General features: G+C 65.8%; 2 protein-coding genes across 14 annotated transcripts in view; one reads left to right on the top strand and one right to left on the bottom strand.

Annotated features, from left to right (window-relative positions):
- Positions 1–63: 63 nt before the first annotated feature.
- On the top strand, positions 64–19,941 carry SAMD11 (sterile alpha motif domain containing 11). Of its 9 annotated transcripts, none has more exons than XM_055099878.3 (14): positions 64–1,089; positions 2,063–2,154; positions 6,138–6,319; positions 7,024–7,074; positions 11,049–11,173; positions 14,169–14,258; positions 14,404–14,541; positions 16,471–16,633; positions 17,469–17,584; positions 17,733–17,811; positions 17,882–18,393; positions 18,603–18,727; positions 19,046–19,156; positions 19,256–19,941. In XM_055099878.3, the coding sequence occupies exons 1-14, from the start codon at positions 573–575 to the stop codon at positions 19,499–19,501; spliced, it is 2,547 nt and encodes an 848-aa protein (XP_054955853.1). In that variant the 5' UTR covers positions 64–572; the 3' UTR covers positions 19,502–19,941. The 9 variants fall into 9 exon arrangements, with proteins under 9 accessions (XP_054955853.1, XP_054955852.1, XP_063451283.1 ...); XM_055099877.3 differs by having other exon boundaries at positions 14,401–14,541; XM_063595213.1 differs by having other exon boundaries at positions 89–1,089; positions 14,404–14,589.
- Positions 19,556–21,401, bottom strand: part of NOC2L (NOC2 like nucleolar associated transcriptional repressor) — a 16,548-nt gene continuing 14,702 nt past the window's right edge. For 2 of the 5 annotated variants that reach the window (XM_055099904.2, XM_034951760.3), the window contains exons 17-19: positions 20,869–21,004; positions 20,408–20,497; positions 19,556–20,151 (exon numbers count right to left, since the gene is read on the bottom strand). In XM_055099904.2, coding sequence (XP_054955879.2) covers positions 20,045–20,151; positions 20,408–20,497; positions 20,869–21,004 — 333 coding nt within the window. In that variant the 3' untranslated portion in view covers positions 19,556–20,044. Of the gene's footprint in view, positions 20,498–20,868; positions 21,005–21,401 lie in introns of all 5 variants that reach the window. The other 3 variants (XM_055099899.2, XM_034951759.3, XM_063595235.1) reach the window with 2 other exon arrangements.

Raw genomic sequence — 21,401 nt, 5'->3', positions numbered from 1 at the left:
GGGAGCCCGCGCCGCCCGCCGCGCCGGGGCCGTTTAAATGGGCCAAGTTGTGGCGGCGGCGGCGGCGGCGGAGTCTCCCAAGTCCCCGCCGGGCGGGCGCGCGCCAGTGGACGCGGGTGCACGACTGACGCGGCCCGGGCGGCGGGGCGGGGGCTTGGGACCCCCGAGAGGGGCGGGGACTCCGCGACTCCTCGCTGCCGGGCTCGGCCTGGCGGGTGGGTCGGCGAGCAGGGCGTGGGACTGCCCCGGGCGCGGGCGCTGGTGGCCGGGGCGCGGGACTCCAGACGCCCCGGGGAGCCCCAAGGCCCTGGAACTGCGGCGCTCGGCGAGTCGATCCGGGATCGATAGCAGCTCCATGTCTCCGGCCGCTGAGGCCCCGCCGGCCGGCTGGGCAGTCCGGGGAGGCCTGGCGGGCGGCGCGTAGGCGGCGGCTGCGGGCGCCGGGGCGCAGTAGCGGACGGGGTGGGCGCGCGGCCAGGCGCCTCCCCGGCCCCCGCGACCCAACTCCAGCCCGGGCCGGAATAAGTTGCTGCCGCCGGCGGAGAGCGGGGCTGCGGAGCCACCGGGGCGCCATGCCGGCGGTCAAGAAGGAGTTCCCGGGCCGCGAGGACCTGGCCCTGGCTCTGGCCACGTTCCACCCGACCCTGGCCGCGCTGCCGCTGCCGCCGCTGCCGGGCTACCTGGCGCCACTGCCCGCGGCGGCCGCCCTCCCCCCGGCCGCCTCGCTGCCCGCCTCGGCCGCCGGTTACGAGGCTCTGCTGGCCCCGCCGCTCCGCCCCCCGCGCGCCTACCTCAGCCTGCACGAGGCCGCCCCGCACCTTCACCTGCCCAGGGACCCGCTGACCCTCGAGCGCTTCTCGGCCACCGCGGCCGCGGCCCCGGATTTCCAGCCGCTGCTGGACAACGGCGAGCCGTGCATCGAGGTGGAGTGCGGCGCCAACCGCGCGCTGCTCTACGTGCGCAAACTCTGCCAGGGCAGCAAGGGCCCGTCCATCCGCCACCGCGGCGAGTGGCTCACGCCCAACGAGTTCCAGTTCGTCAGCGGCCGCGAGACGGCCAAGGACTGGAAGCGCAGCATCCGCCACAAAGGTGCCGCCGCCCCTCCCTTCGCTGCCGGGACCCGCGGGCCCCGACCCCACCCCCTACCCGACTCGGACACCCGGGAGCCTCCGGCTCGGCCGAGGGGGCGCTGCAGCTCCAGGGCTGCGCGGGGACACCCCGGCCGCGCGCGGAGGCCTCGGTGAACACGGACAGATCGCCCCCCGCTGCACCTCCCCCCAGCTTGGGCCACAGCGCTTGGGGCTCGCGGGCCGCTCCCTCCGCTCAGAAGGTCTCTGCGAGGCTCCTGGGCCTTAAGGCCCGAAGGAAGTTTACGGGAACTCGAGAGAGTGGGCAGGAGGCGGGTTGGGAGGGCGCGGAGCCCCGGGTTCGGGGGAGACTGGAGGGGCGCACGTGCGGCCGGGTGCGAGCGCGCGGCGGGGGAGGCTGCGGGGCGGCGCGGGGGCGCGCGCGGAGCCCGAGCGGCGGCGCCAGGTCACGCAACCTGTTTTGGCGCCTGCGGGCTCCTGGGCCCAAGGGTGCGACGCGGGGGCGCCTGAGCCGGGACACAGGGGGCGAGGTGAGCGCCAGGCGCCGCGGGGAGTTAAAAAGTTCGGGACCTGAGCGGTGCGTGGCTCCGCGGTGGCCGCCTCTTCCTGCCGCGCAGGCCGAGGGTCCCGACGGCGCCGCTCACCGCTCCGGGACTCAGCCTTTCTGGGCCCGGCCTGCGGTTCCCTCGGGGCCGGGGAGAGGGTGGAGCGCGGGAGGAGGGGCGCCGGGTGGGGACGCCCAGGCCCTTCGTCGGGGGAGGGCGCTCCACCCGGGCTGGAGTTGCAGAGCCCAGCAGCTCCCTGCGGCGTTCGCGAGGGTGGGGCGGGAAGCGGGCTGGGAAGTCGGGCCGAGGTGGGTGTGGGGTTCGGGGTGTATTTCGTCCACGAGCCGGGAAGGGGGTACTGGCCCTGCCGCTGACTGCGCCCAGAAGCGTGCCGCTCCCTCACAGGGTCTGCCTCGGCTCTGCTCGCAGGGAAAAGTCTGAAGACGCTTATGTCCAAGGGGATCCTGCAGGTGCATCCTCCGATCTGCGACTGCCCGGGCTGCCGAATATCCTCCCCGGTGGTAAGATGCGGGGCTCGGTTGGGGCTGGGAGTTACTCTCCCCTGCGGAGCTTGTCCCTGCGGTTTTCAGGGTTTTCAGGATCGAGAGTCCTAACCTCACCTCTGCGGGTGTGCTGGAGGGAGCCTCCGAAGGGCAGGGGGAAGCGGCTTTACCTCGTGCTCTCCCAGCCCTTCTACCTGGACGGGGGAGGAGTCCTCGGGCACCCGAGCGCCCTCCCCGGTGGAGACAGGGCGGCCGCGCTTGTCTTAGAGCCTCCCCTTGGGTGCCTTTTAGCTGCTTATCCTCGAGTCCTGGGTCAGGGTCTTCTCCCTGGGAGGAGTAATTCAACATGGGCCTGGCACTGTGCCCTGTCACCGCTTGGGGGTCACCGTGTTCTCTGGCCCAGCTGGTGAGGTGTGATTCTGGGATGACAGCATTTTGGGGAGCTACAGGCTTGGGTGTGAGTGACTTGTGTCTCTGGGTGCTGAAGGCCAGAGGGTGCAAGGGCCTGGACGTCGAAGTGTGTCCTAGGGACGCAGAGGCTAGCCAGGGGCAGAGGAGTCTTTGCAGTGTGGGCCTTTGGTATCCAGGGAACTGGAGTCGGAGGCTGGTTCAAGGCCCCAACCCAGGGTAGACAGCCATGGACACCCTCACTGAGGGAGCAGGCAGGAGAGACGGGGATGCTGGGAGCTGCCTTTTGCTCAGGGAGGCACCTGCACCCCCCACCCAGTCTCCAGCCCCCTAGTTGGGCAGCGAGGGTTAGAGGATTGATCTGAAAAGGAAGAATGCCTGTTGGGAAGGACCAGTTTGGAGCCAATTAGGGCCATGGCTGCTGGGGGTGGGGGCTGCAATTCCTGACACACTGAGGAACCCCTTCTTCCAGGAAGGGGTAGGAGAGGCAGAGGTGCAAAATGGGCCTGAGGGTCCCAGGCGTACCTCCGCTTGCCTGCTTTGGGCCTGAGGTAGGATGCGGGAGGGGATGCCCAGGGGCCTGTGAGCCATGAGTGCTGTAGCCAGGGGGCTGGGCGGCTGCAGACACACCTGTGAAGACAGCTGGTCCCTTAGACATACAGCATGTTGGGCAGGGGAAGGGGACACAGCTGCACCTCACCCATGTGCCCACCTGACACACAATCCGACATGGACCTGCACGCACAGGCAGGCAGCTCACAGAGTTCCCAGGCAGGTATGCAGACAGCCGGCAGCCCCCTGTCTGCTGTCACAGACCTACCGGGGCAAGAGGCCCAGTTCCCTCCTTTCAAGCAGCTGGTGCTGGAGAGGGCTCCTCTGGGCAGCCCGCTGCCTAGCCTTGGGTCTCTGTTTGGATTTGAGCGGCCCCCTTGAGGGCTCCCCCAGGAGTGGGGAGCACACAGCCTGAGCCCAGCGTCAGTCTCTTCCGCCATTGCTTCCGTGAGCATCTCCTCCCCACCCCGCGGCCACAGCCAGGAGATGCCCCCCTACCTGGGGCTCCCAGGTCCCTGCCCTGCGTGAGGGACGGCTCAGATCCAGGCCTGCCTCTGCCAGTCCCTCCCAGGCCTGTCCCACACCCTTCCCCTAGGAAGCAACTCCAGGGGCCCCTTCTTTCCAGCCCCCATGTTTCTTACTCAGAGGCTGTCTCCCCCAAGCCCCATGCCAGATCCGCAGGTATGTGCACCTCGGGGTCACAGATGCTCCGGGGCAGAATATGAGTGTGTATGTGCCTTGGGGACCCTGCACAGGGGCCCTGCAGGCCAAGCACCTTCCAAGAGGAGGTGCTGTCAGGGGCCGAGTTTTCAGATCTGTGTGCTGTGGCCGAGGTCTCTAGTGTGGAGGAGCTGTGTTCTGTCCTTGGGCAGGGTGGGTGGCAGGGAAGCTGTCCTGGTCCTCAGCACCCCCATCAGCCACCCCAGACCTGCCCTCCAGGTGCCTTGGGGCGTGGCTGGGGTGCCGGTGTGTCCCCACACCCGACTCTGCGCATCACGGGGCTGAGGCTGGTATACAGCCTAGGCTCCATTCCCAGCCAGCCCTGGCCTCCTTCCAAGGGGCAGTCTTCTGGTCCTTGCTTCCCTCTCTTCCCCATCCCACAGACAAGAAGCAGAGAGCAAAGCATTGTGTCTTCTTCTCAAAAGAAGGGAGGTGGGAGGCCGGGTGCAGTGGCACATGCCTGTAATCCCAGCACTTTGGGAGGCCGAGGCGGGCGGATCACAAGATCAGGAGATCGAGACCATCCTGACTAACACCGTGAAACCCGTCTCTACTAAAAATACAAAAAATTAGCCGGGCGGGGTGGCAGGCGCCTGTAGTCCCAGCTACTCGGGAGGCTGAGGCAGGAGAATGGTGTGAACCCGGGAGGCGGAGCTTGCAGTGAGCCCAGATTGTGCCACCGCACTCCAGCCTGAGCAACACAGTGAGACTCCGTCTCAAAAAAATAAAAAAGAGGAGAGGTGGGAGAGGCGAGGCTGTCAGAGCCTCTAAGCCCTGGTGCTTGGGCTGCAGAAAGGCAGAGCTAAGCGGGACTTCCCAGCACAGCACACTCCGGACAGGCTGTGGCTGTTCAAGGGACCCCCGAGCTCCAGCTAGCACGCGGAGGCCTGGGCACAGACAGGCATCGTAGCTTCGGCCTTGGCCACACTCTGTGGTCATTGGTGTCGGGGACAGCCCAAGGTCAGGGCAGGGTCTTAGCCTCGGACCCCAGGCCCCACCCCTTGCCCAGCAGTGCTGCGTTTTCCCAGTGAGCTGTCGTGGAGAGAGCAGAGGGGACCCGGCACAGGCCCAGTGGCCGGTGAGGGGAGACGTGGCTCTGGGATGGGGGCCTCCACCTGGGTGGGGGGATGCTCCAGCTTCCAGACCCTTGGGGAGGGGGCACTGCCCAAACTAAGCTGGCGCCGGGGCTGTGCATTTGACTCTCAAGGGCTCTGCCACCTCCCGGAGCCAGCGGCCTGTTACTACATTTAAAAAAGCCTCCCGCCCACTGGAAAATAATCAATAACTTTCCTTTTTCCCTGGGGGTGGCAGGACCTAGAAACACGGGAGGAGTCCGGAAGTGCCTGGGGCTGGGCCCGCGCTGGTGTGCTGTGCAGGGTGCTGCGGGCATGTCCGCCGCGTGTGTGCGTCAGCTCGGGGCTCGGCTGTGCTCTGCAGGGACCACAGCGGGCGCGTCTGTGCTCCCACCCGAGGCACCCACAGCTCCACACACTCGTTCCGTGGGTGCAAGGGAGATGGGAGAAAGGAGCCCTGTGAGAAATGCAGGGCGGGGTTTGCGGAACAGAGGACCTGGGCTGGTGAGGGCTCCTCGTCTGGTGACCTGTGAGCCCCGGGGCCTGCAATCTGCGAGGGTTCAGCTCAGACAGTTGCCAGTTGTCTTGCACCAGGCTGCAGCTGCCCCTGAGCCGGGCTGTGCGTGGCGCTGATGAAATAGAAAAGGGCATTCACTTGTCAACGTTGGCATCGGTGGCAGGGTGTGGTGGGCAGAAGGGTCACAAAATATGGGTGGGATTGGCAGGCAGATGCGCGGAGGTAACGTGCGCATTTGAGTGCACGTCCACTAGCACCAGCCCCAGGCCACAAGCAGATCCCAGGAGACACGCAGGGGCCCTAAGAAGGGAGCTGGGAATGAGGGGCCACACAAGCCCGGGACGGAGGCCTGTCGCACATGGGGTGGCCCCGACTCAGGCCCTGGAGTTGGCCAGGACCCTCTAGCATCCTCAAGGGCTGGGCCAACCAGGCTGGCGTGGGGTGGGGCAGGGGAGGGCTGAGCCAGTGGGCGTCGTCTGTAGGGGGATGCCCAACTGCGGCCCCGTCTCTCGGCTCTCCTCTGGGTCTCTGGCCAGCTGTGGCTCCTGCTGGCCCCAGGCGCATCCCAGAGGCAGGTAGAGAGAGGATGGCTGCTCTGAGGGCACCTCTGCCATGCTTGGGGCTCGGCCTGGGGTGTGAGGCCAGGGCAGACCCCCGGGAGATGGAACGGCCCGGTCCAGCCCCACCTTCCTCTCCTCCTGCCCCACCTTCCTCTCCTCCTGCCCCACCAGAACCGGGGGCGGCTGGCAGACAAGAGGACAGTCGCCCTGCCTGCCGCCTGGAACCTGAAGAAGGAGCGAACTCCCAGCTTCTCTGCCAGCGATGGTGACAGCGACGGGAGTGGCCCCACCTGTGGGCGGCGGCCAGGCTTGAAGCAGGAGGATGGTCGGCACGTCCGTATCATGAAGAGAAGGTACTTGGACCAGGGCCGGACAGGAAGGTGTAAGGCTCAGGTGGGGCTGGAGCTTCAGGCCTTCAGCTGCTCAGATGAGAGTGTCCACACCGGCCTCCCACACCTTCCCTCAGATGCTGGTCTTTTTGGGGTCCTGTGTGGGTCACAGGCAGGAGCTGTTTCCTCATCTGCCCCCTGTCTGGCGTCCCCTCCCACCTCTGCTCTGCGGCGCTCACTGGCAGAGGCAGGTTGGCAGCAGTTGGGACCCAGAGGTCTGCACCTTCCTGGGCCGACGCTCCAGCTACCCTTGCTGACCGGGTCCCAGTCTGGCCAGAGAGCAGCTCTAGCAACAGGGAGCTCCATTCAGGCTCGTGACTGGCTGTGCAGAAGCAGCCTCGGCCCCCACCTGCGGTACAACAGGAGGGCTCCTCTGAGTGCACGGCAACAAGCCAGAGGGAGAAGGGGCCTCGGTTCTGTTCTTCCTGATGCGTGTGTCTGCTGAGGCCAGGAGCTGGCTTTGGCCCATGGGCCTGTCCTAGTGGGAGGCCCCAGCATGTTGAGCCAGTAGCAGGTGGTGCTGGGCATGGCAGCCGCCCTCGTTCACTGCCCAGGGCTGTGGCCCAGCAGGGCACTGACCCGAGACAGGTCTGCGCACGCCCTGCTATCCTGAGGCTGGGGTCAGGGGCCTCCAGAGCAACATGGACCTTCTGCTTCCCTTCCTGCAGAGTCCACACCCACTGGGACGTGAACATCTCTTTCCGAGAGGCGTCCTGCAGGTAGGAACCGTGCTGTGCGTGCATAAGAGGGGGCCGTGACTCCCCTCCCTCCCTCCCACCCCTGCCTGTGCCCTGCTGTCTGCTGTCCGCTGTCTCAGTGTGAGCTGATGCTGTGATGCTGGCTGAGTGTCTGCCAGGTTTGACATGTGCTGCAAGGTTGTCCCCCAGCCCGGGAGGCAGACAGTGTTGCACCCAGTTGGGACTGAGGGACCCCAGACCCAGTCAGATGCAGCTCTCGGCAGCAGCTCAGGTGTGAGTTCTGGGCAGCCCGGCCCTGGAGTTAGAGTGCACTTCCTCCCATGTGAGACTGGCCATTTGAGCCCAAAAATGAGGCTGTCACCTCCCCCTTCCCACCCTCCTAGAGACCCACCAGGAGGTGAGAATGCTGATGTGTGAGTGGGGCCCTGAAGAGTGTGTAGGAGCTCACTAAGGCGAGGGGATGTCTGCAGAGTGGAGGAACAGGGAAGGGCGTGTAGGAGGGACGAGGAGTGAACCTGGCAGCTCTGGTTCAGTTGGATGCTGAAGAGTCATGGATGCTGGGTCTGTGGGCACCGTCCTCCAGGCGGGAGCCACCGACAGTTCTTGAGCAGGGCAGTGACCAGGTGTATGTTTGGAGAAGGTTCCTCTGGAGGCCCTCCTGGCAGACAGGGGATTGGATTCAGGCTGTGGAAGCAGGACGGTAGGGGGTGTGATTCCAGGATGTGGAAAGGAGATAAAAATGAAGAGCCCCGGGGAAGAGGTCAAGGGAGTTGGGGGACCCGAGTTCCTGGCTCCAGGGGGAAGCGGGTGGTAAGTCTGTGAACAGAGCCCAGCTGTGGATTCTGTCAATGGGGTCAGGTCTCACCCTGTGGCTTCCAGGGCAGCAAGGCAGGAAGGAGGCGTCTGCCACAAGGCCAGCTTCCTGGGGCCAGAGCCGTGAAGGCCCAGGGGACCTGCGTGTCTTGGCTCCACGCCAGGTGTGTTATTGTTTATGTCTCTGAGAATGTCTGGATCTCAGAGCCGAATTACAATAAAAACATCTTTAAACTTATTTCCACCTCATTTTGGGGTTGCCAGCTCACCTGATCATTTTTATGAACTGTCATGAACACTGATGACATTTTATGAGCCTTTTACTTGGGACACTACAGAATACATTTGTCAGCGAGGCCTGTAGGGAAACCCAGCCGCGCTCCCCCCGACCCCGCTCCAGTAACGGCTCCTCCTGCCTGCAGCCCCCTCCTCCGTCCGCCTGGCCTCGGGAATGCAGCGTCCCTCGGCAGCACTGACGGCAGACGGCTTGGGGTGCCCTAGGAAGAGGCCAGGTCTTCCATCCTGCACGGGCCCTAGAAGGGGCTAGGATGAGTTTCTGAATCTCCCAAGGGCGAGATTTCAGTCAGAGGGGAGGGCGTGCTGGGGTCCCCGGAGGAGAAGGCCCAGCACACGCCTGAGTGGACTGAAGCCTCCGCCTGTTGACCTGACCCTGGTGTCCGGTCAGAGTGGGTGGTGGTCCCTGAACCCACACGGGCTCCCAGGCCATGTCTGTGTTTCTTTCGGCCTGTCCCTGGGTCCTTCTGCCTCTGCAGGCTCCCACAGAACACACTGCCAGGCCACCTCCATCTGTGTGTTCATTTGCTCCCGTCCATTGGTCTCCGCCCATCTGTCCGTCTGTCCTTCCATCCCTTTCGCCCTGTCTGGCTGGCTCTGCAGTGACCACCTGCCTTTTGGAGCCAGCGGAGCCCCAGGCCGTCCTCCTCTGCCTCAGGAACCCGGGGTGGCAGATGCTCCTCGAGCCATTGTTTGCAGGCGGGGGCTTGGCCCCTCTCTCCTGGGCCCCTGAGCTGGTGGGAAAATGGGCAAGGGCCAGACCGTGTGGTCATCACTGAGGGGCGGTGGCGGGAGGCCCATGCGTGGGCAGCTGGGGTCACACCTGCCAGGCTCTGGCCTCCCCCTCCCCCTCTCCTTCCTGCGCCTCGTGCCCCAGCCCTGACTGCTTCTCCCAGCTTCCCCACCTCCTGACCTGCAGCCCGGCCCCACCACAGAGACTCTCAGGGGCTTCGTCCCTTGTGCGAAGCAGGGTGCAGAGGGCATTCTGTGGTTCGAGGACCATGCGCTGATGTGCCCGGGCCGGGTTCCTGCTTCTCCACTCTGGGACGTCCAGGGCATGTTTCTTTACATAAAACTGGCATAACTGGCTCACTGAGTAGCCAAGTGACCAGAACGGGTTTTCAGGGGCCGGGCCAGGCCAGGCTGTGTCGGAACCTCAGGAGCAAACTCCAAGGCAGAGACCAGGGGCGGGGAGGGCAGGTGGCACCCAGCTCCCCACCAGGTGCCACTGCCCAGCCACAGCCCCTCCACCCAGCTATTAGGCCCTCCCTCACTTTCCTTCTGGGCACCAGGCTCGGGGCTCACAGCCAGCCCCCAACCTCTGGAGTCTCTGGGAAGCTAGTTCTCCTCCTGCAGGCGTCCCGGGGACACCAGAGGGGGGACCCCTGGGGAGAACTCCATGGCAGCTGTGGCTACTGCCAGGCCAGCCCTCAGCCCCCACCCCATGCTGAGGCCAGCAGTCCTCTCCTGACACCCCCGCGTCGATTAGGATCATGGAAGGGATGAGTCTTGCTGCCGATTAATCCCATAAAGTACTTACTCCCACCCAGCTGCCCTCCTATGTGCCTGGGGGGGGGCTTCCTTTCCCACTGGGAGCTGGTGGGGGTGGGGGAGAGCCGTCATCTAGGTCTCCTGGAAGGTTTAGAGCCCAGCCCGGGAGTCTTTGGTGCTGAAACAGATCTGCTTAGGGGCAGCCCTGGATTAGCCCAGCTCCAGCCAGCCCAGGTCAGGGGAGCCGGGAGCTATTTAACGAGGTTTAGGGTAGGCTCCCAGGTCACTGCGCAGGACTGCTCCGTTACAGGTGGGCAGGGGAGGCTGCTCCGTTACAGGTGGGCAGGGGGGCTGCTGCGTTACAGGTGGGCAGGGGAGGCGGCTGCGTTACAGGTGGGCAGCCAGGAGCCTGCTCCGTTACAGGTGGGCAGGGGAGGCGGCTGCGTTACAGGTAGGCAGGGGAGGTGGCTGCGTTACAGGTGGGCAGGGGGGGCGGCTCCGTTACAGGTGGGCAGGGGAGGCTGCTTCGTTACAGGTGGGCAGGGGAGGCTGCTGCGTTACAGGTGGGCAGGGGCTGTGCTGCAGGAGGGCTGCTCAGGGAGTGGCGCCTGGACCCTGAGCCCCTTCTCTGCTGACCTGGGGAGAGGCTCACGGAACCGGGAAGGGGTGGAGGGCCGTGCTCCACACAGTTCGTCTCATTGCTCTCTGGGACTCTGTGGATGTGGGATTCGGCTGAATTAGCAAGAAGAGGAGAAATGAGGGAAGAAAAGAGTTAAATGCATGTTGATTCCAAGCCCCCGCCTGCCGGGGGGACAGCAGGAGGTTGGAGCACGCAGCCCTGGTGCCTGGTGCGAGCTGCACGTGTCTGCCGGTGCCGTGTGTGCGTGGGGCGCGTCTCATCAGCTGCGGGACTGTGGTCTGGGCCTCAGTTTCCTCGTGTGCAGAAATCGGGGGTCAGGGGATGGTTCACATGTGGCATATTCTCTCCTGGGGCCTGTCCTGCAGGACTGCCCCTAAGCAGATCGGCCTCTTCCCAGGCGGAGTTCCTCTGCCCGGTGGGCCCCTCGACCCCCTTTGAGGCAGGGAGTGAGATAACTGTGCGATTCCCTGTGGAGGGCGTGAAGGCAGAGCCGGCTGGCTACTCCACACAGACCCTCCCTGGAGCAGCCGTGGGGTCCTAGGTCCCAGTGCCAGGTTCTGTGTCGCTTTGACTCGGGTGCTGCGTGGGTGTGCACACAGTGGCGTCACGGGCCACATGCCGAGGCGTGGGCACAGCAACGTGGCACTCAGAGGTCATCCCCACGCTCACACACAGAGCTAGGCACTCCCTGTGCCCAGGCTGGGCTCCAGCCTCGCAGCTGCCCACGGGGTCAGCTTTTCCCGGTCTCGTTCTGCAGCCAGGACGGCAACCTTCCCACCCTCATATCCAGCGTCCACCGCAGCCGCCACCTCGTTATGCCTGAGCATCAGAGCCGCTGTGAATTCCAGAGAGGCAGCCTGGAGATTGGCCTGCGACCCGCCGGTGAGGAGCACGGGGGGCCTGAGGGCGGGGTCGGGGCTGTGGGGCCAGAGGACGGTGGCGTCTCCACTCAGCACCAGCAGCCTTGGCAGGCAGCCAGAGAGGCAGGAGGAGCGGCCTGTCCCCCAGGGGCTGCATGTGACGGTAATTGTGTTAATCCCAGCCAGCGGGGCAGACAGGAGGCAGAGGCGGTGGCTCCGCTGTGGCTGCCGCTGGGGTGGGCTTGGAGTAGCCGGGGCCCTGCCACCCCCTTTTCACAGGGCAGACGTAGGCGTGGCCTCAGAGGTTCAGAAATGCACACCCTGGAGGAACGCACGCACTCCCTCAGCGCACGCCTGAGTGGTCCTGCCTCCTAGGGCTCCTGGACGGAAGGGGTCCCCGGTCGGTCCCGCCTTCTAGGGCTCCGGGAAGGATGGGGTTCCGGGAGGGAAGGAATCCGGCGCCTGAGGGAGGTGCTGCTGCCTGGTCACAGTTGTGGGGGGACCAGGCCCCCCTCAGAGGGCACTGCTGTAGAGAGGGGCACAGCAGAGCCTCAGCCCCAGGGCAGGCCGTGAAAGGAGGCGGGGGCGCCCCTGAGGCCCTGTGGACCCTGGGCAGGGGTGTTCCCAGCAGGGCCTGCATCTCTTGGGAAGGAGGGGTGGGGGAGGCCCACCCCCATCTGTGTCCCCCATCCATGGCCCCCATCCGCGTCCTCGTGCACCTAGGAAGGCCCTTGTGGGGCTGGGTGGGGGCAGCTTCTGATGCCGCGTCGGAGACAGCTGAGAGGCGGTTGATAAAATCTAATTGCCCCATCGATCCCGCAGAGCGGAGGGAGCCCCACAATGATTGAGATATTCTGAGCCAGCAGGCCCTCCCCTGTGCCTTCACACAGGGAGACCTCCTCAGGTACACGCGTGTGCGTGTGCCGGCATGTGTGTGTCTGGGGTCCTGTGGGGTGCATGTGATGGGGGTTGCCCGGCAGCTCTCACCCATGGAGTCAGGACGTGTTCGTGCACTTCTGGGCTCACAGGCTCTACAGGGCCTCGCGTGTCCTGTGACCCGTGTCCAGGTCTCCCATACGCACTCCGTGTCAGGGTCTGGCCCGCTCCCCGGAGCTTCCTCTTGGAGGAGGCATTCACCCTGGGGGACATTCACCTCTTCTCCCTTCCTGCGACCCCAGGAACCACACATCCATCCTGTTCCCAGCCCGGGCCCTCCCGCTAAGCTGCACCTCCCTGGGCCCTGGGCTGTGAGGGACTCAGAGCAGGTCCTGCATCTGCCTCTGTGAGACCCGCTGGGGTCCATGAGTGAGGAGTGAGCATGGCCTCATCGGCCTTCCTGCGGTCTTGTTGCAGGCCCCCTTCCACCTGCCCCCGCTCCCACCCAGTCACCTCCCCCAGGCTAGGAGGAGGCCTTAGCCCCCCACAGAACGGAGAGGGTAGTTTCCACTGTGTACAATGGAAAACTGATTGCCAGGAGGTGAGAGGCCTTGCTAACCCTGAGGGCATGTGCATGGTGGGCCAGGTGGCAGGTGTGGAAAAGAGCCAGGTTCCCCCAGCCTTGGCCCACCCCCTCCCAGCCCACCGAGCTCTGGCACTGGAGGCTGTGGGGGAGACGATGGCTTCTCAGGGGCCTGAGCAGTGGCGCCTGGATCCGTGTGTGGCCAGGTGCCCCCCGCCGCCCGCCGGGTCCAGCCACCCGATCTGTCACCGAGGTGGGGACCCTGGACCAGACCGTGGGACTGACCCTCTCTCTGGGGCCGGGCCTGACAGCAGCCGGGCCAGGATCAATAAGTTATTAGCACCACTCTGTCAGCTGTAATGTGGGATTGATCGGTGTGGCCGCCGCACTTCCCCAGCCTGATAAAAATGACAGATTAAGGGAATAAGAAAAAGGAATTAGGCCTGGAGCTGACGGCAGGGCTTGTGGGGGGACGGGCTTGGGAGCCCCACTGCCTAGGCCTCATGGAGGTCTTGGGTCACAAGGGGGTGGCCCCTCACTCCACCCAGCTAGAGCCCTCATGAGGATGAGGAGGGGCCAGAGTCGGAGGCACTGGCTGGCCTGGGAGAACCCCAGGGCGTGGAGTCAGGGGCTTCGGAGGAGCTCGGGGTGGGTCGGAGATGGGTACATGGATGGTGTGGTCTGGAATGGGTGTGGTCTGCAGGACCCAAGGGAGGACCTGAGGAGAGTGAGCTGGGCCTGGCCTGGGCCTCCCCTCTGCCACCTGCTGGGCTGTGTTTGGGGCTGAGGCTGGACCTGGCCTGGGCCTCCCCTCTGCCACCTGCTGGGCTGTGTTTGGGGCTAGGGCTGGGCTGGCCTCATGGCTGAGGAGGTGGGTGAAGCTACTGGGAGGTGCACCCCAGAAGCCCAGAGCCTGGCTGGGCTGGTGGACAAGGGCATGACAGCCACGCCAGGGTGCTAGCTCAGGCAGGACTGGGCCAGAGAGGAGGACTTGGGCCTTCTGGGGGCAGGGATGGGTATGACCAAGTAGGAGGCCTGGGAGTGGAGGCGCCTCCAGGCGGCCTGGGGGGCCCACAGCCCAGTGACTCACAGAGCAGGAAGAGGTCAGGTGTGAGGTCCTTCCCGGCTTGTCTCACCCCACGCTGGCATGTGACCCTGCACAGCCCGCCCTCACTCCTGTCCAGGAGGGGAAGGTGGTGCCTGGTCAAACCAAAAGCTTTTTATTCTCCTCTAGGGGGATGAGAGGAGGGCTCGTTAACTTGCACAAGAGGCTAGATGGCGGGTGGGGCAGCTGGGTGCCTGCTGTGGATCTCTTCTGCACACACGCACCAGCACCAGGGCCAGTGTCAGAGCTCCCCTGTGCCCCTGTCCCGCCACAGCCAGGCGTGATGTCCTCTGCGCTGAAGGCTGGGGCTGCCAGGGCTGGGCAAGGCCTGTACTCACCAGGACCAAGGACCCCCTGAGAGATGGTGGGTGCGGTCCAGGCTGAGCTGGAGCAGGGGCTGGGTCCCCCTTCCATTCCTTGAGATACAGGTGGGCACTCACTACCCTCCCGCAGGTGATCTGTTGGGCAAGAGGCTGGGCCGCTCCCCCCATATCAGCAGCGACTGCTTTTCAGAGAAGAGGGCACGAAGCGAATCCCCTCAAGGTAAGAGCGTGGCTGGGACGAGAGACAGGTCACCAGGGGAGGGGGCAGTCCCTGAGGGTCCCCTGGACCTCGAGCAGGCACTCTAGAGGGGCGTGGTCCTCGGCAGTGCCTGGAGAAACCTCTCACCCCGGGTCCTCCCCAGCAGAGGCGCTGCTGCTGCCGCCGGAGCTGGGGCCCAGCATGGCCCCGGAGGACCATTACCGCCGGCTTGTGTCAGCACTGAGCGAGGCCAGCACCTTTGAGGATCCTCAGCGCCTCTACCACCTGGGCCTCCCCAGCCACGGTGAGGACCCCCCCTGGCATGATCCCCCTCATCACCTCCCCAGCCACGGTGAGGACCTACCCTGGCATGATCTCCCTCATCACCTCCCCAGCCACGGTGGGGACCTACCCTGGCATGATCCCCCTCATCACCTCCCCAGCCACGGTGGGGACCTACCCTGGCATGATCCCCCTCATCGCCTCCCCAGCCACGGTGGGGACCTACCCTGGCATGATCCCCCTCATCACCTCCCCAGCCACGGTGAGGACCCCCCCTGGCATGATCCCCCTCATCGCCTCCCCAGCCACATGTTCTTGGCCATTCCTGTTGCTGAGGCCCTGCTGACACCAAGGCCAGGCTGGATGCAGGTCCCTGGAGGACCCCCTCTGCCACACGTCCTGCCCCATGCCCCCTGGGGCGGGCCACACCTCCATGTCCCCTAGGTCCCCAGGGTCATGACTAGCTCACATTTTATATAGAGAGAAATGGAGTCTGGGGTGGACCCAGGTGAGGGTGGGCAGTGGGCATTTCAGCAGCACCCCCCGAGGAGAGCAAGCTCCTGGACCCTGTGGTCTGTGAGTCGTCTATGCAGCCAGTGGACGCCGACCTGCCAGACGCCTGCCCCAGGAGCCTGGGGAGGGGCAGTGAGCAGAAAGGCCGGGCTGGGTGCAGTGGGCACTTGGCCACCAGGACTCCCCAGGTGCTGAAGAGACCCCAGCTGGAGGGGCTGCCCCTTCCGCCGGGTCGGCCCTGACCGTGTCCACCCCACCTCAGGACGTTCTCCAGGGGTCACTCCGGGATGCACTCGGACCCCCTGCCCGCTGCACTCAGCCTCCCAGGCCCCAGCCGCCGGCCTGGCAGGGGAGCTTGGCTTTTCGGGCTAGAGGTGGGTGGGGGCGCCGGGAAAGGAGGCAGGATTCCTCACACCAGGCACCGTCCCCCAGGGCAGCTCAGGCACCAAGAGCCTGAATAATTCACCAAATGTTAATAATTTAAAAATCCTCCTTTTTAATTGCTTTCCCTGCTCTGCCTGGGGCCGCTCTGCTGGCCGCGCGGGGGAGGGGGCGCCGGCCGCCGGGGAGCGCGCTGTCAATCAGGCCGCGCCGCCGCCCCCGCCCCCGCCCCGCCGCGGAGCCGGCTGTAAATAACCCCGGCCGCTAGCGCGGGGGCGCTGGGCCCCGCTGGGATCGATGCGGGCGGCCGCGCCGGCTGGGCTCTGCGGGCTGGCACCCGGCCCGGGGCGGGACCCACCTCCGCTTTCGGGTAATTAATTTATAAACAGAGGCGGCGGTGGAGCTGGCGGAGCCTGCATAGTGGGGGCTGCGGGGACTCGGGAGGCCCGGGCCTGGGCGGGAGGGAGAGGCCGAGAGACCTGGGACGCGGCGCCTTAGACGCGGGCGCTGCGTGCGCATTGGGGCGAGTGTGGCCACGCGGGACAGTGACCCTGCGCAGCGGGGACTGGGCGACCCCTGTGCTAGTGTGGCGTGCGTGCACGGGCGCTGCCTTGCCTTTGTCACAAGCTTTGGCCAGCCGTGTCTACTATGGGGACCTCAGATTTTCTTGCCTCCCACCGAAGAGGGGGTCCCCTGGGCGGTCAGCCCCTGGCTGGCTCTCCTGGACTCTCTCGCTGCCCCGCAGGCTCTGTGGCCTCGGGACGTCTGCACAGCCCCCTCCCCGCAAGGCTCAGCCGCCTCTCAGGCCAGAAGCCTCCAGGCACCCGGCTCCCCTTCGGGGAAGAGCTTTTCCCGACACTTCCCCGCGCAGCATCTTGTCTGCCGTCTCGGCCCTGTGGCCGCCCATCCTCCTGCCCCGTGCCCGAGACCAGCCCAGGGGCCGAATACGGCCGAGTGGTGTGGTCAGTTCCCCACCTCAGTGTTCCACGCCAGGACGCGGGCTGGGGAGGATGAGGGCGCATAGCCGGGGGGGTCACTGCTGTTGTCCCCCACCCAGATCTCCTGAGGGTCCGGCAGGAGGTGGCAGCTGCAGCTCTGAGGGGCCCCAGTGGCCTGGAAGCCCACCTGCCCTCCTCCACGGCAGGTCAGCGTCGGAAGCAGGGCCTGGCTCAGCACCGGGAGGGCGCCGCCCCAGCTGCCGCCCCGTCCTTCTCGGAGAGGTACTGGGGTGGCTGCCGTTCTCTGCTTGTTTCTGGGGTGCCGCCCGCACCCCCACGCTCTCAGCACGCGCCCCGAGAGTGCCAAGCACTGTGTTCAGGTCTAGGTTCGGGTCCGAGCAGAGCGTTTCGGGGGTGACACCGATCTGGGCTGCAGTGTTGAGGGCGCCACTGGGGTGCGTGAGGGAGGCTGAGGCCCATCAGGGGGTTCCCTGGAGGAGAAGCCAGAGAAGGGGAGAGCTCCAAGTCTGGAACCCCGGGGTCAGTCGGGAGGGGTCGGCCAGAGGACTCAGAGCTGGAGGCGGAGGGGGGGTCCTGGCTGGCGCTCAAATTTAGACGCCGGCGCCGGATCTGTTCCCGGCACAGACAAGGCCTCCGGCACAGACCCGGGTTTCTCGGGTCCAGGAGACAAGGCGGGGCGGGGGCAGGGGCGGGGGGGCCTGGAGAAGGGAGGGGCCGCCTGAGGCCCGAGTCCCCGCCCGGCCGCTGAGCCCGGCGTCTGCAGCTGCCTCCACCGCCGCCCGGATTGCGGCTAATGACGCCCCCGCTTCCCCCGCCGCTCGGGTCCGCAGGGGAGGGGAGCAGGCGGGGCCGGCGCCCCGCGCAGTAATTACCGCTGCAGCCGTCGCCGCCCGCCGGGTCAGCGCCTCCGCGCCGCCGCCGAGATTAATTGGCGCCGCCGGCGGGGGCGGGGATGGCGCGCGACCTGGGGCCGTAACGAGCTGCGCATCGACCGCCCGCGGGGCCGGCAATTAGCGGAGGCGGCGGGGGAGGGGCGCCGGGGCCTTTACGGGAATGGGGGCGGGGGGGACGCCGCTCATTGCGCTGCCGTCCACAGGGAGCTGCCGCAGCCGCCCCCCTTGCTGTCGCCGCAGAATGCCCCTCACATCGCCCTGGGCCCCCATCTCAGGCCCCCCTTCCTGGGGGTGCCCTCGGCTCTGTGCCAGACCCCAGGTGAGGAGGCGGGTGCGCATCCCCTGGGATCCCGCGTGGAGGCCCGCGGACCCGTCCCTGCCCCTGTCGGAGCCGAGACGGACGGGGTAGGGGGTTGCAAAGGGCCGCCTCGGAACCCCCGACCCCGCGTTGTCCCCCTCCCCACCAGGCTACGGCTTCCTGTCCCCCGCCCAGGCGGAGATGTTCGCCCGGCAGCAGGAGCTCCTGCGGAAGCAGAACCTGGCCCGGTAGGTGCGGGGAGGCGGGAGGGGCCGCGCGGCCCGGGAGGCGGCTGACCCGCGTCTGCCCCCGGCCCAGGCTGGAGCTGCCCGCCGACCTCCTGCGGCAGAAGGAGCTGGAGAGCGCGCGCCCACAGCTGCTGGCGCCCGAGACCGCCCTGCGCCCCAACGACGGCGCCGAGGAGCTGCAGCGGCGCGGGGCCCTGCTGGTGCTGAACCACGGCGCGGCGCCACTGCTGGCCCTGCCCCCCCAGGGGCCCCCGGGCTCCGGACCCCCCACCCCGTCCCGGGACTCTGCCCGGCGAGCCCCCCGGAAAGGGGGTCCCGGCCCTGCCTCAGCGCGGCCCAGCGAGTCCAAGGAGATGACGGGGGCTAGGCTCTGGGCACAAGATGGCTCGGAAGACGAGCCCCCCAAAGACTCGGACGGAGAGGACCCCGAGACGGCAGCTGCTGGGTGCAGGGGGCCCACTCCGGGCCAAGCTCCAGCTGGAGGGGCCGGCGCCGAGGGGAAGGGGCTTTTCCCAGGGTCCACACTGCCCCCTCCGCTGCCCCTGGGCTTCCCTTATGCCGTCAGCCCCTACTTCCACACAGGTGGGCACCCCCACACTCTAGATCCTTCCAGAGGGCACAGGACTGGCAGGCCGCCTGTGGAAGGGTCTTGGGGGGAGGAAGGGCCGTGGGGAGGAAAATTCCCCTTCGGCACCCATCCCCCACCTCAGCAATTGGGGCACACGACGGTCAGGAGACGGGCGGGTATGGGAAAGCCAGCCAGAGCCCTAGTAACACGCCCCACAACTCAGGCGCGGTAGGGGGACTCTCCGTGGATGGGGAGGAGGCCCCAGCCCCTGAGGACGTCACCAAGTGGACCGTGGATGATGTCTGCAGCTTCGTGGGGGGCCTGTCTGGCTGTGGAGAGTACACTCGGGTAAGGGGGGGCCCCAGTTCCTGGGGCAGGGCTGGAGCTGGCTGGCAGTCACTACCTCCCTGGAAAAGTTGGTGGGGTAGGGCCATTCCCCAACGCCCTCTCCCTCCCTAAAAGCAGTGCGCAGCAGGGACTGGACTGTGCACCCCACCTTTTTTTTTTTTGCCAGGTGTTTTCTGCCTGACACCGACTCAAACCCAACAGATCACTGTTTTAAAAAAATTTCCGTGAGCTGCACAAACAGCTCCTCTTGGCTCTGCTGGGCTGGAGGATGGAGCAGCACCCGGGTCCTGACCCTCCCTCCTTCTCTCCCCCTTCCAGGTCTTCAGGGAGCAGGGGATCGACGGGGAGACCCTGCCACTGCTGACGGAGGAGCACCTGCTGAGCACCATGGGGCTGAAGCTGGGGCCCGCCCTCAAGATCCGGGCCCAGGTGAGACGCTGGGGAGTGAGGTCAGGGTCTCCAGACCACAGCTGGGCAGAAAGCTCTGGGTGGGTGTGCGCCAGCCCCCACCAGGCCATCTCTCTGCAGGTGGCCAGGCGCCTGGGCCGAGTTTTCTACGTGGCCAGCTTCCCCGTGGCTCTGCCACTGCAGCCACCAACCCTGCGGGCCCCGGAGCGAGAACTCGGCACAGGAGAGCAGCCCTTGTCCCCCACGACGGCCACGTCCCCCTATGGAGGGGGCCACGCCCTTGCTGGTCGAACTTCACCCAAGCAGGAGAATGGGACCTTGGCTCTACTTCCAGGGGCCCCCGACCCTTCCCAGCCTCTGTGTTGAGGTTGCGGGGGGGGGGTAGGGGGTGGGGCCACACAAATCTCCAGAAGCCATCACTCAATACAATGGCCCTGCCTCCCACCGCTTTATTTCTTTCCGTTTCGGATGCAAAACAAAAAATTTTAAAAGAAAATGTGACTTCAAATGAAAGGAACAAATTTGCAAAGACTTGGGGGAGTGAAGGCAGCGCCTGGTGCGGATGGACGAAGTCTGCAGACAGAGAGCAGAGGTGATGGAAGGGGCCAGGGGCCTGCAGGCCTCCCCCTGGAACTGGGACTGGTCTCGGTCTGCTGACGTCAGGGTCAGCTCCCCCGAGGAGCTGACTTCAGCAGCCCACAGCTGTGGGGCTTCAGCAGCCACGCCAGCCCAGCCCAGCCCAGCTCTCGATACGTTTGGTCTTTCATGCTGAAAAATAAATAATAAAGCCTGTCCCGTGTCCACTGCCTCCCCCAACTGCACAGACGCCAGCCTCTAGGCCTGACTGCCGGGGAGGTGGAAACACGCCACCAGCCCGGCAGCCCCTACAGGCCCCCCAGATGGGCTGCCTCAGTCGTCCTCTGAGAGCTGCAGATCCTCCAGCTCATCCTCCGGCCCCTGGGCCAGCTGCTGCAGCTCCCCAGGGGCCAGCCCCGCCTCTGCGTCTGGTTCTCCATCTGCGGAGAGAGATGGAGGCTACATAAATTTTGCTTTATCAGGAAGAAGCCAGCCTTGGAGGTTACTCATCACTAATTAATCACAGCACTAATTAATTTATCCCTGTTGCTGGCTGCCAGAGAACAGAGCATTTGGCCTGGCCTCCCCAGGGAGGGAAAAGCCTGGCCCAGAGCCCCGCGCCCCCCGCCCACGTGGCTCTGCCCTCCCGCCAGATGGGCTCACAAGGCCACACCCTCTCACCCCAAGACCATTCACCCTCCGAGTTGCTGCTGTCCTCCTCGCCCTCCTCCTCGTCCTCTTCATCGTCTTCCACCCCGTGCCGAGTGCTCAGGGGCCTCAGTATCCCTGAGGAACAAGAAGCAGAGTCCATATGACTCCCACCCACAGGGTCCACCAGCAAAGTCACAGTGGGGGCAGGAGGGTGGCCAGGCTCCCAACACCCTTCCCTCCGCTGACTTCCAGCAGGTGGAGAGGAGCCCTGGGGAGGAACTGGGAGGTCACAGGCCTGGGGACAGAGTTACCAATCCCAGTAGGCCTTTACTTCAAGGAGGGAAGGCGCTGGCACCAGAAGCCTGGCAACACTGAGGTTGGCCCCAGCCGGGCCAGAGACTGGTGAGCCCACTGCAGGGTGGGTACAGGTGGCCCTCGTGGCTCTGGGAAATCCAGCAGAGCCCTCCAGGCCCACCCTTCCCCTGGGAGCACCACGCAGGCCCCACCTCTCTCCGAGAATCCCTCGGTGTCGTCCTCTTCAGAGCTGTTCAGGTCAAAGAGGTCTTTAAATTGCTTCCTGTCCTCATCCTTCCTGTCAGCCATCTTCCTTCGTTTGATCTCAGGGAAGTTCAGGTCTTCCAGCTGGAAGGCCAAAGAACCAGGGGCTCAGGTGAGAGAGGGCAGGGGCTGGCGGCCACAGCAGGGCCAGGCATCGCCAGACCCACCACCAGGGCCCCATGTGGCCAATTTCTAGTCCCCTCTCTGTTCCCAAATCACAAAGCCATCCTCCAAGTTGTCCATCCCATGTCCAAGGTCAAAGGCAGAGCCCTTCCTGCTTCTCCCCACGGGCCCCTGGTGCCCACATACTGGCCTGGGTGACGAGGTCAGTCCAGCCACTCCACCTGCCCAGAGCCTCCAGCCCATCAGGCCTGAGGGGGCGTGGCCTCCCCAACTTAGTGCAGCCTGGGGCTTCCCCTCCCTGGAAACACCTGGTTCTGGCCAGTTCTGCAACACCTACCCCCTCTCCAAGTCAAATCAT

The sequence above is a fragment of the Pan paniscus genome, chromosome 1, assembly GCF_029289425.2.
Source record: "Pan paniscus chromosome 1, NHGRI_mPanPan1-v2.0_pri, whole genome shotgun sequence".
NCBI classification, from domain to species: domain Eukaryota; kingdom Metazoa; phylum Chordata; class Mammalia; order Primates; family Hominidae; genus Pan; species Pan paniscus.
The sequence above is the reverse complement of the archived record's forward strand: the minus strand, read 5'-3'. Positions and strand labels throughout refer to the sequence as shown.

What these genes read in the sequence shown, in the direction of transcription:
- SAMD11 (XM_063595209.1), top strand. Translation starts at nt 573, where the DNA reads ATGCCGGCGGTCAAGAAGGAGTTCCCGGGCCGCGAGGACCTGGCCCTG. An exon ending in GGCTCTGTGCCAGACCCCAG is followed by an intron (nt 17,585 to 17,732) that starts GTGAGGAGGCGG and finishes CCTCCCCACCAG; the next exon opens with GCTACGGCTTCCTGTCCCCC. An exon ending in CGGAAGCAGAACCTGGCCCG is followed by an intron (nt 17,812 to 17,881) that starts GTAGGTGCGGGG and finishes CCCCCGGCCCAG; the next exon opens with GCTGGAGCTGCCCGCCGACC.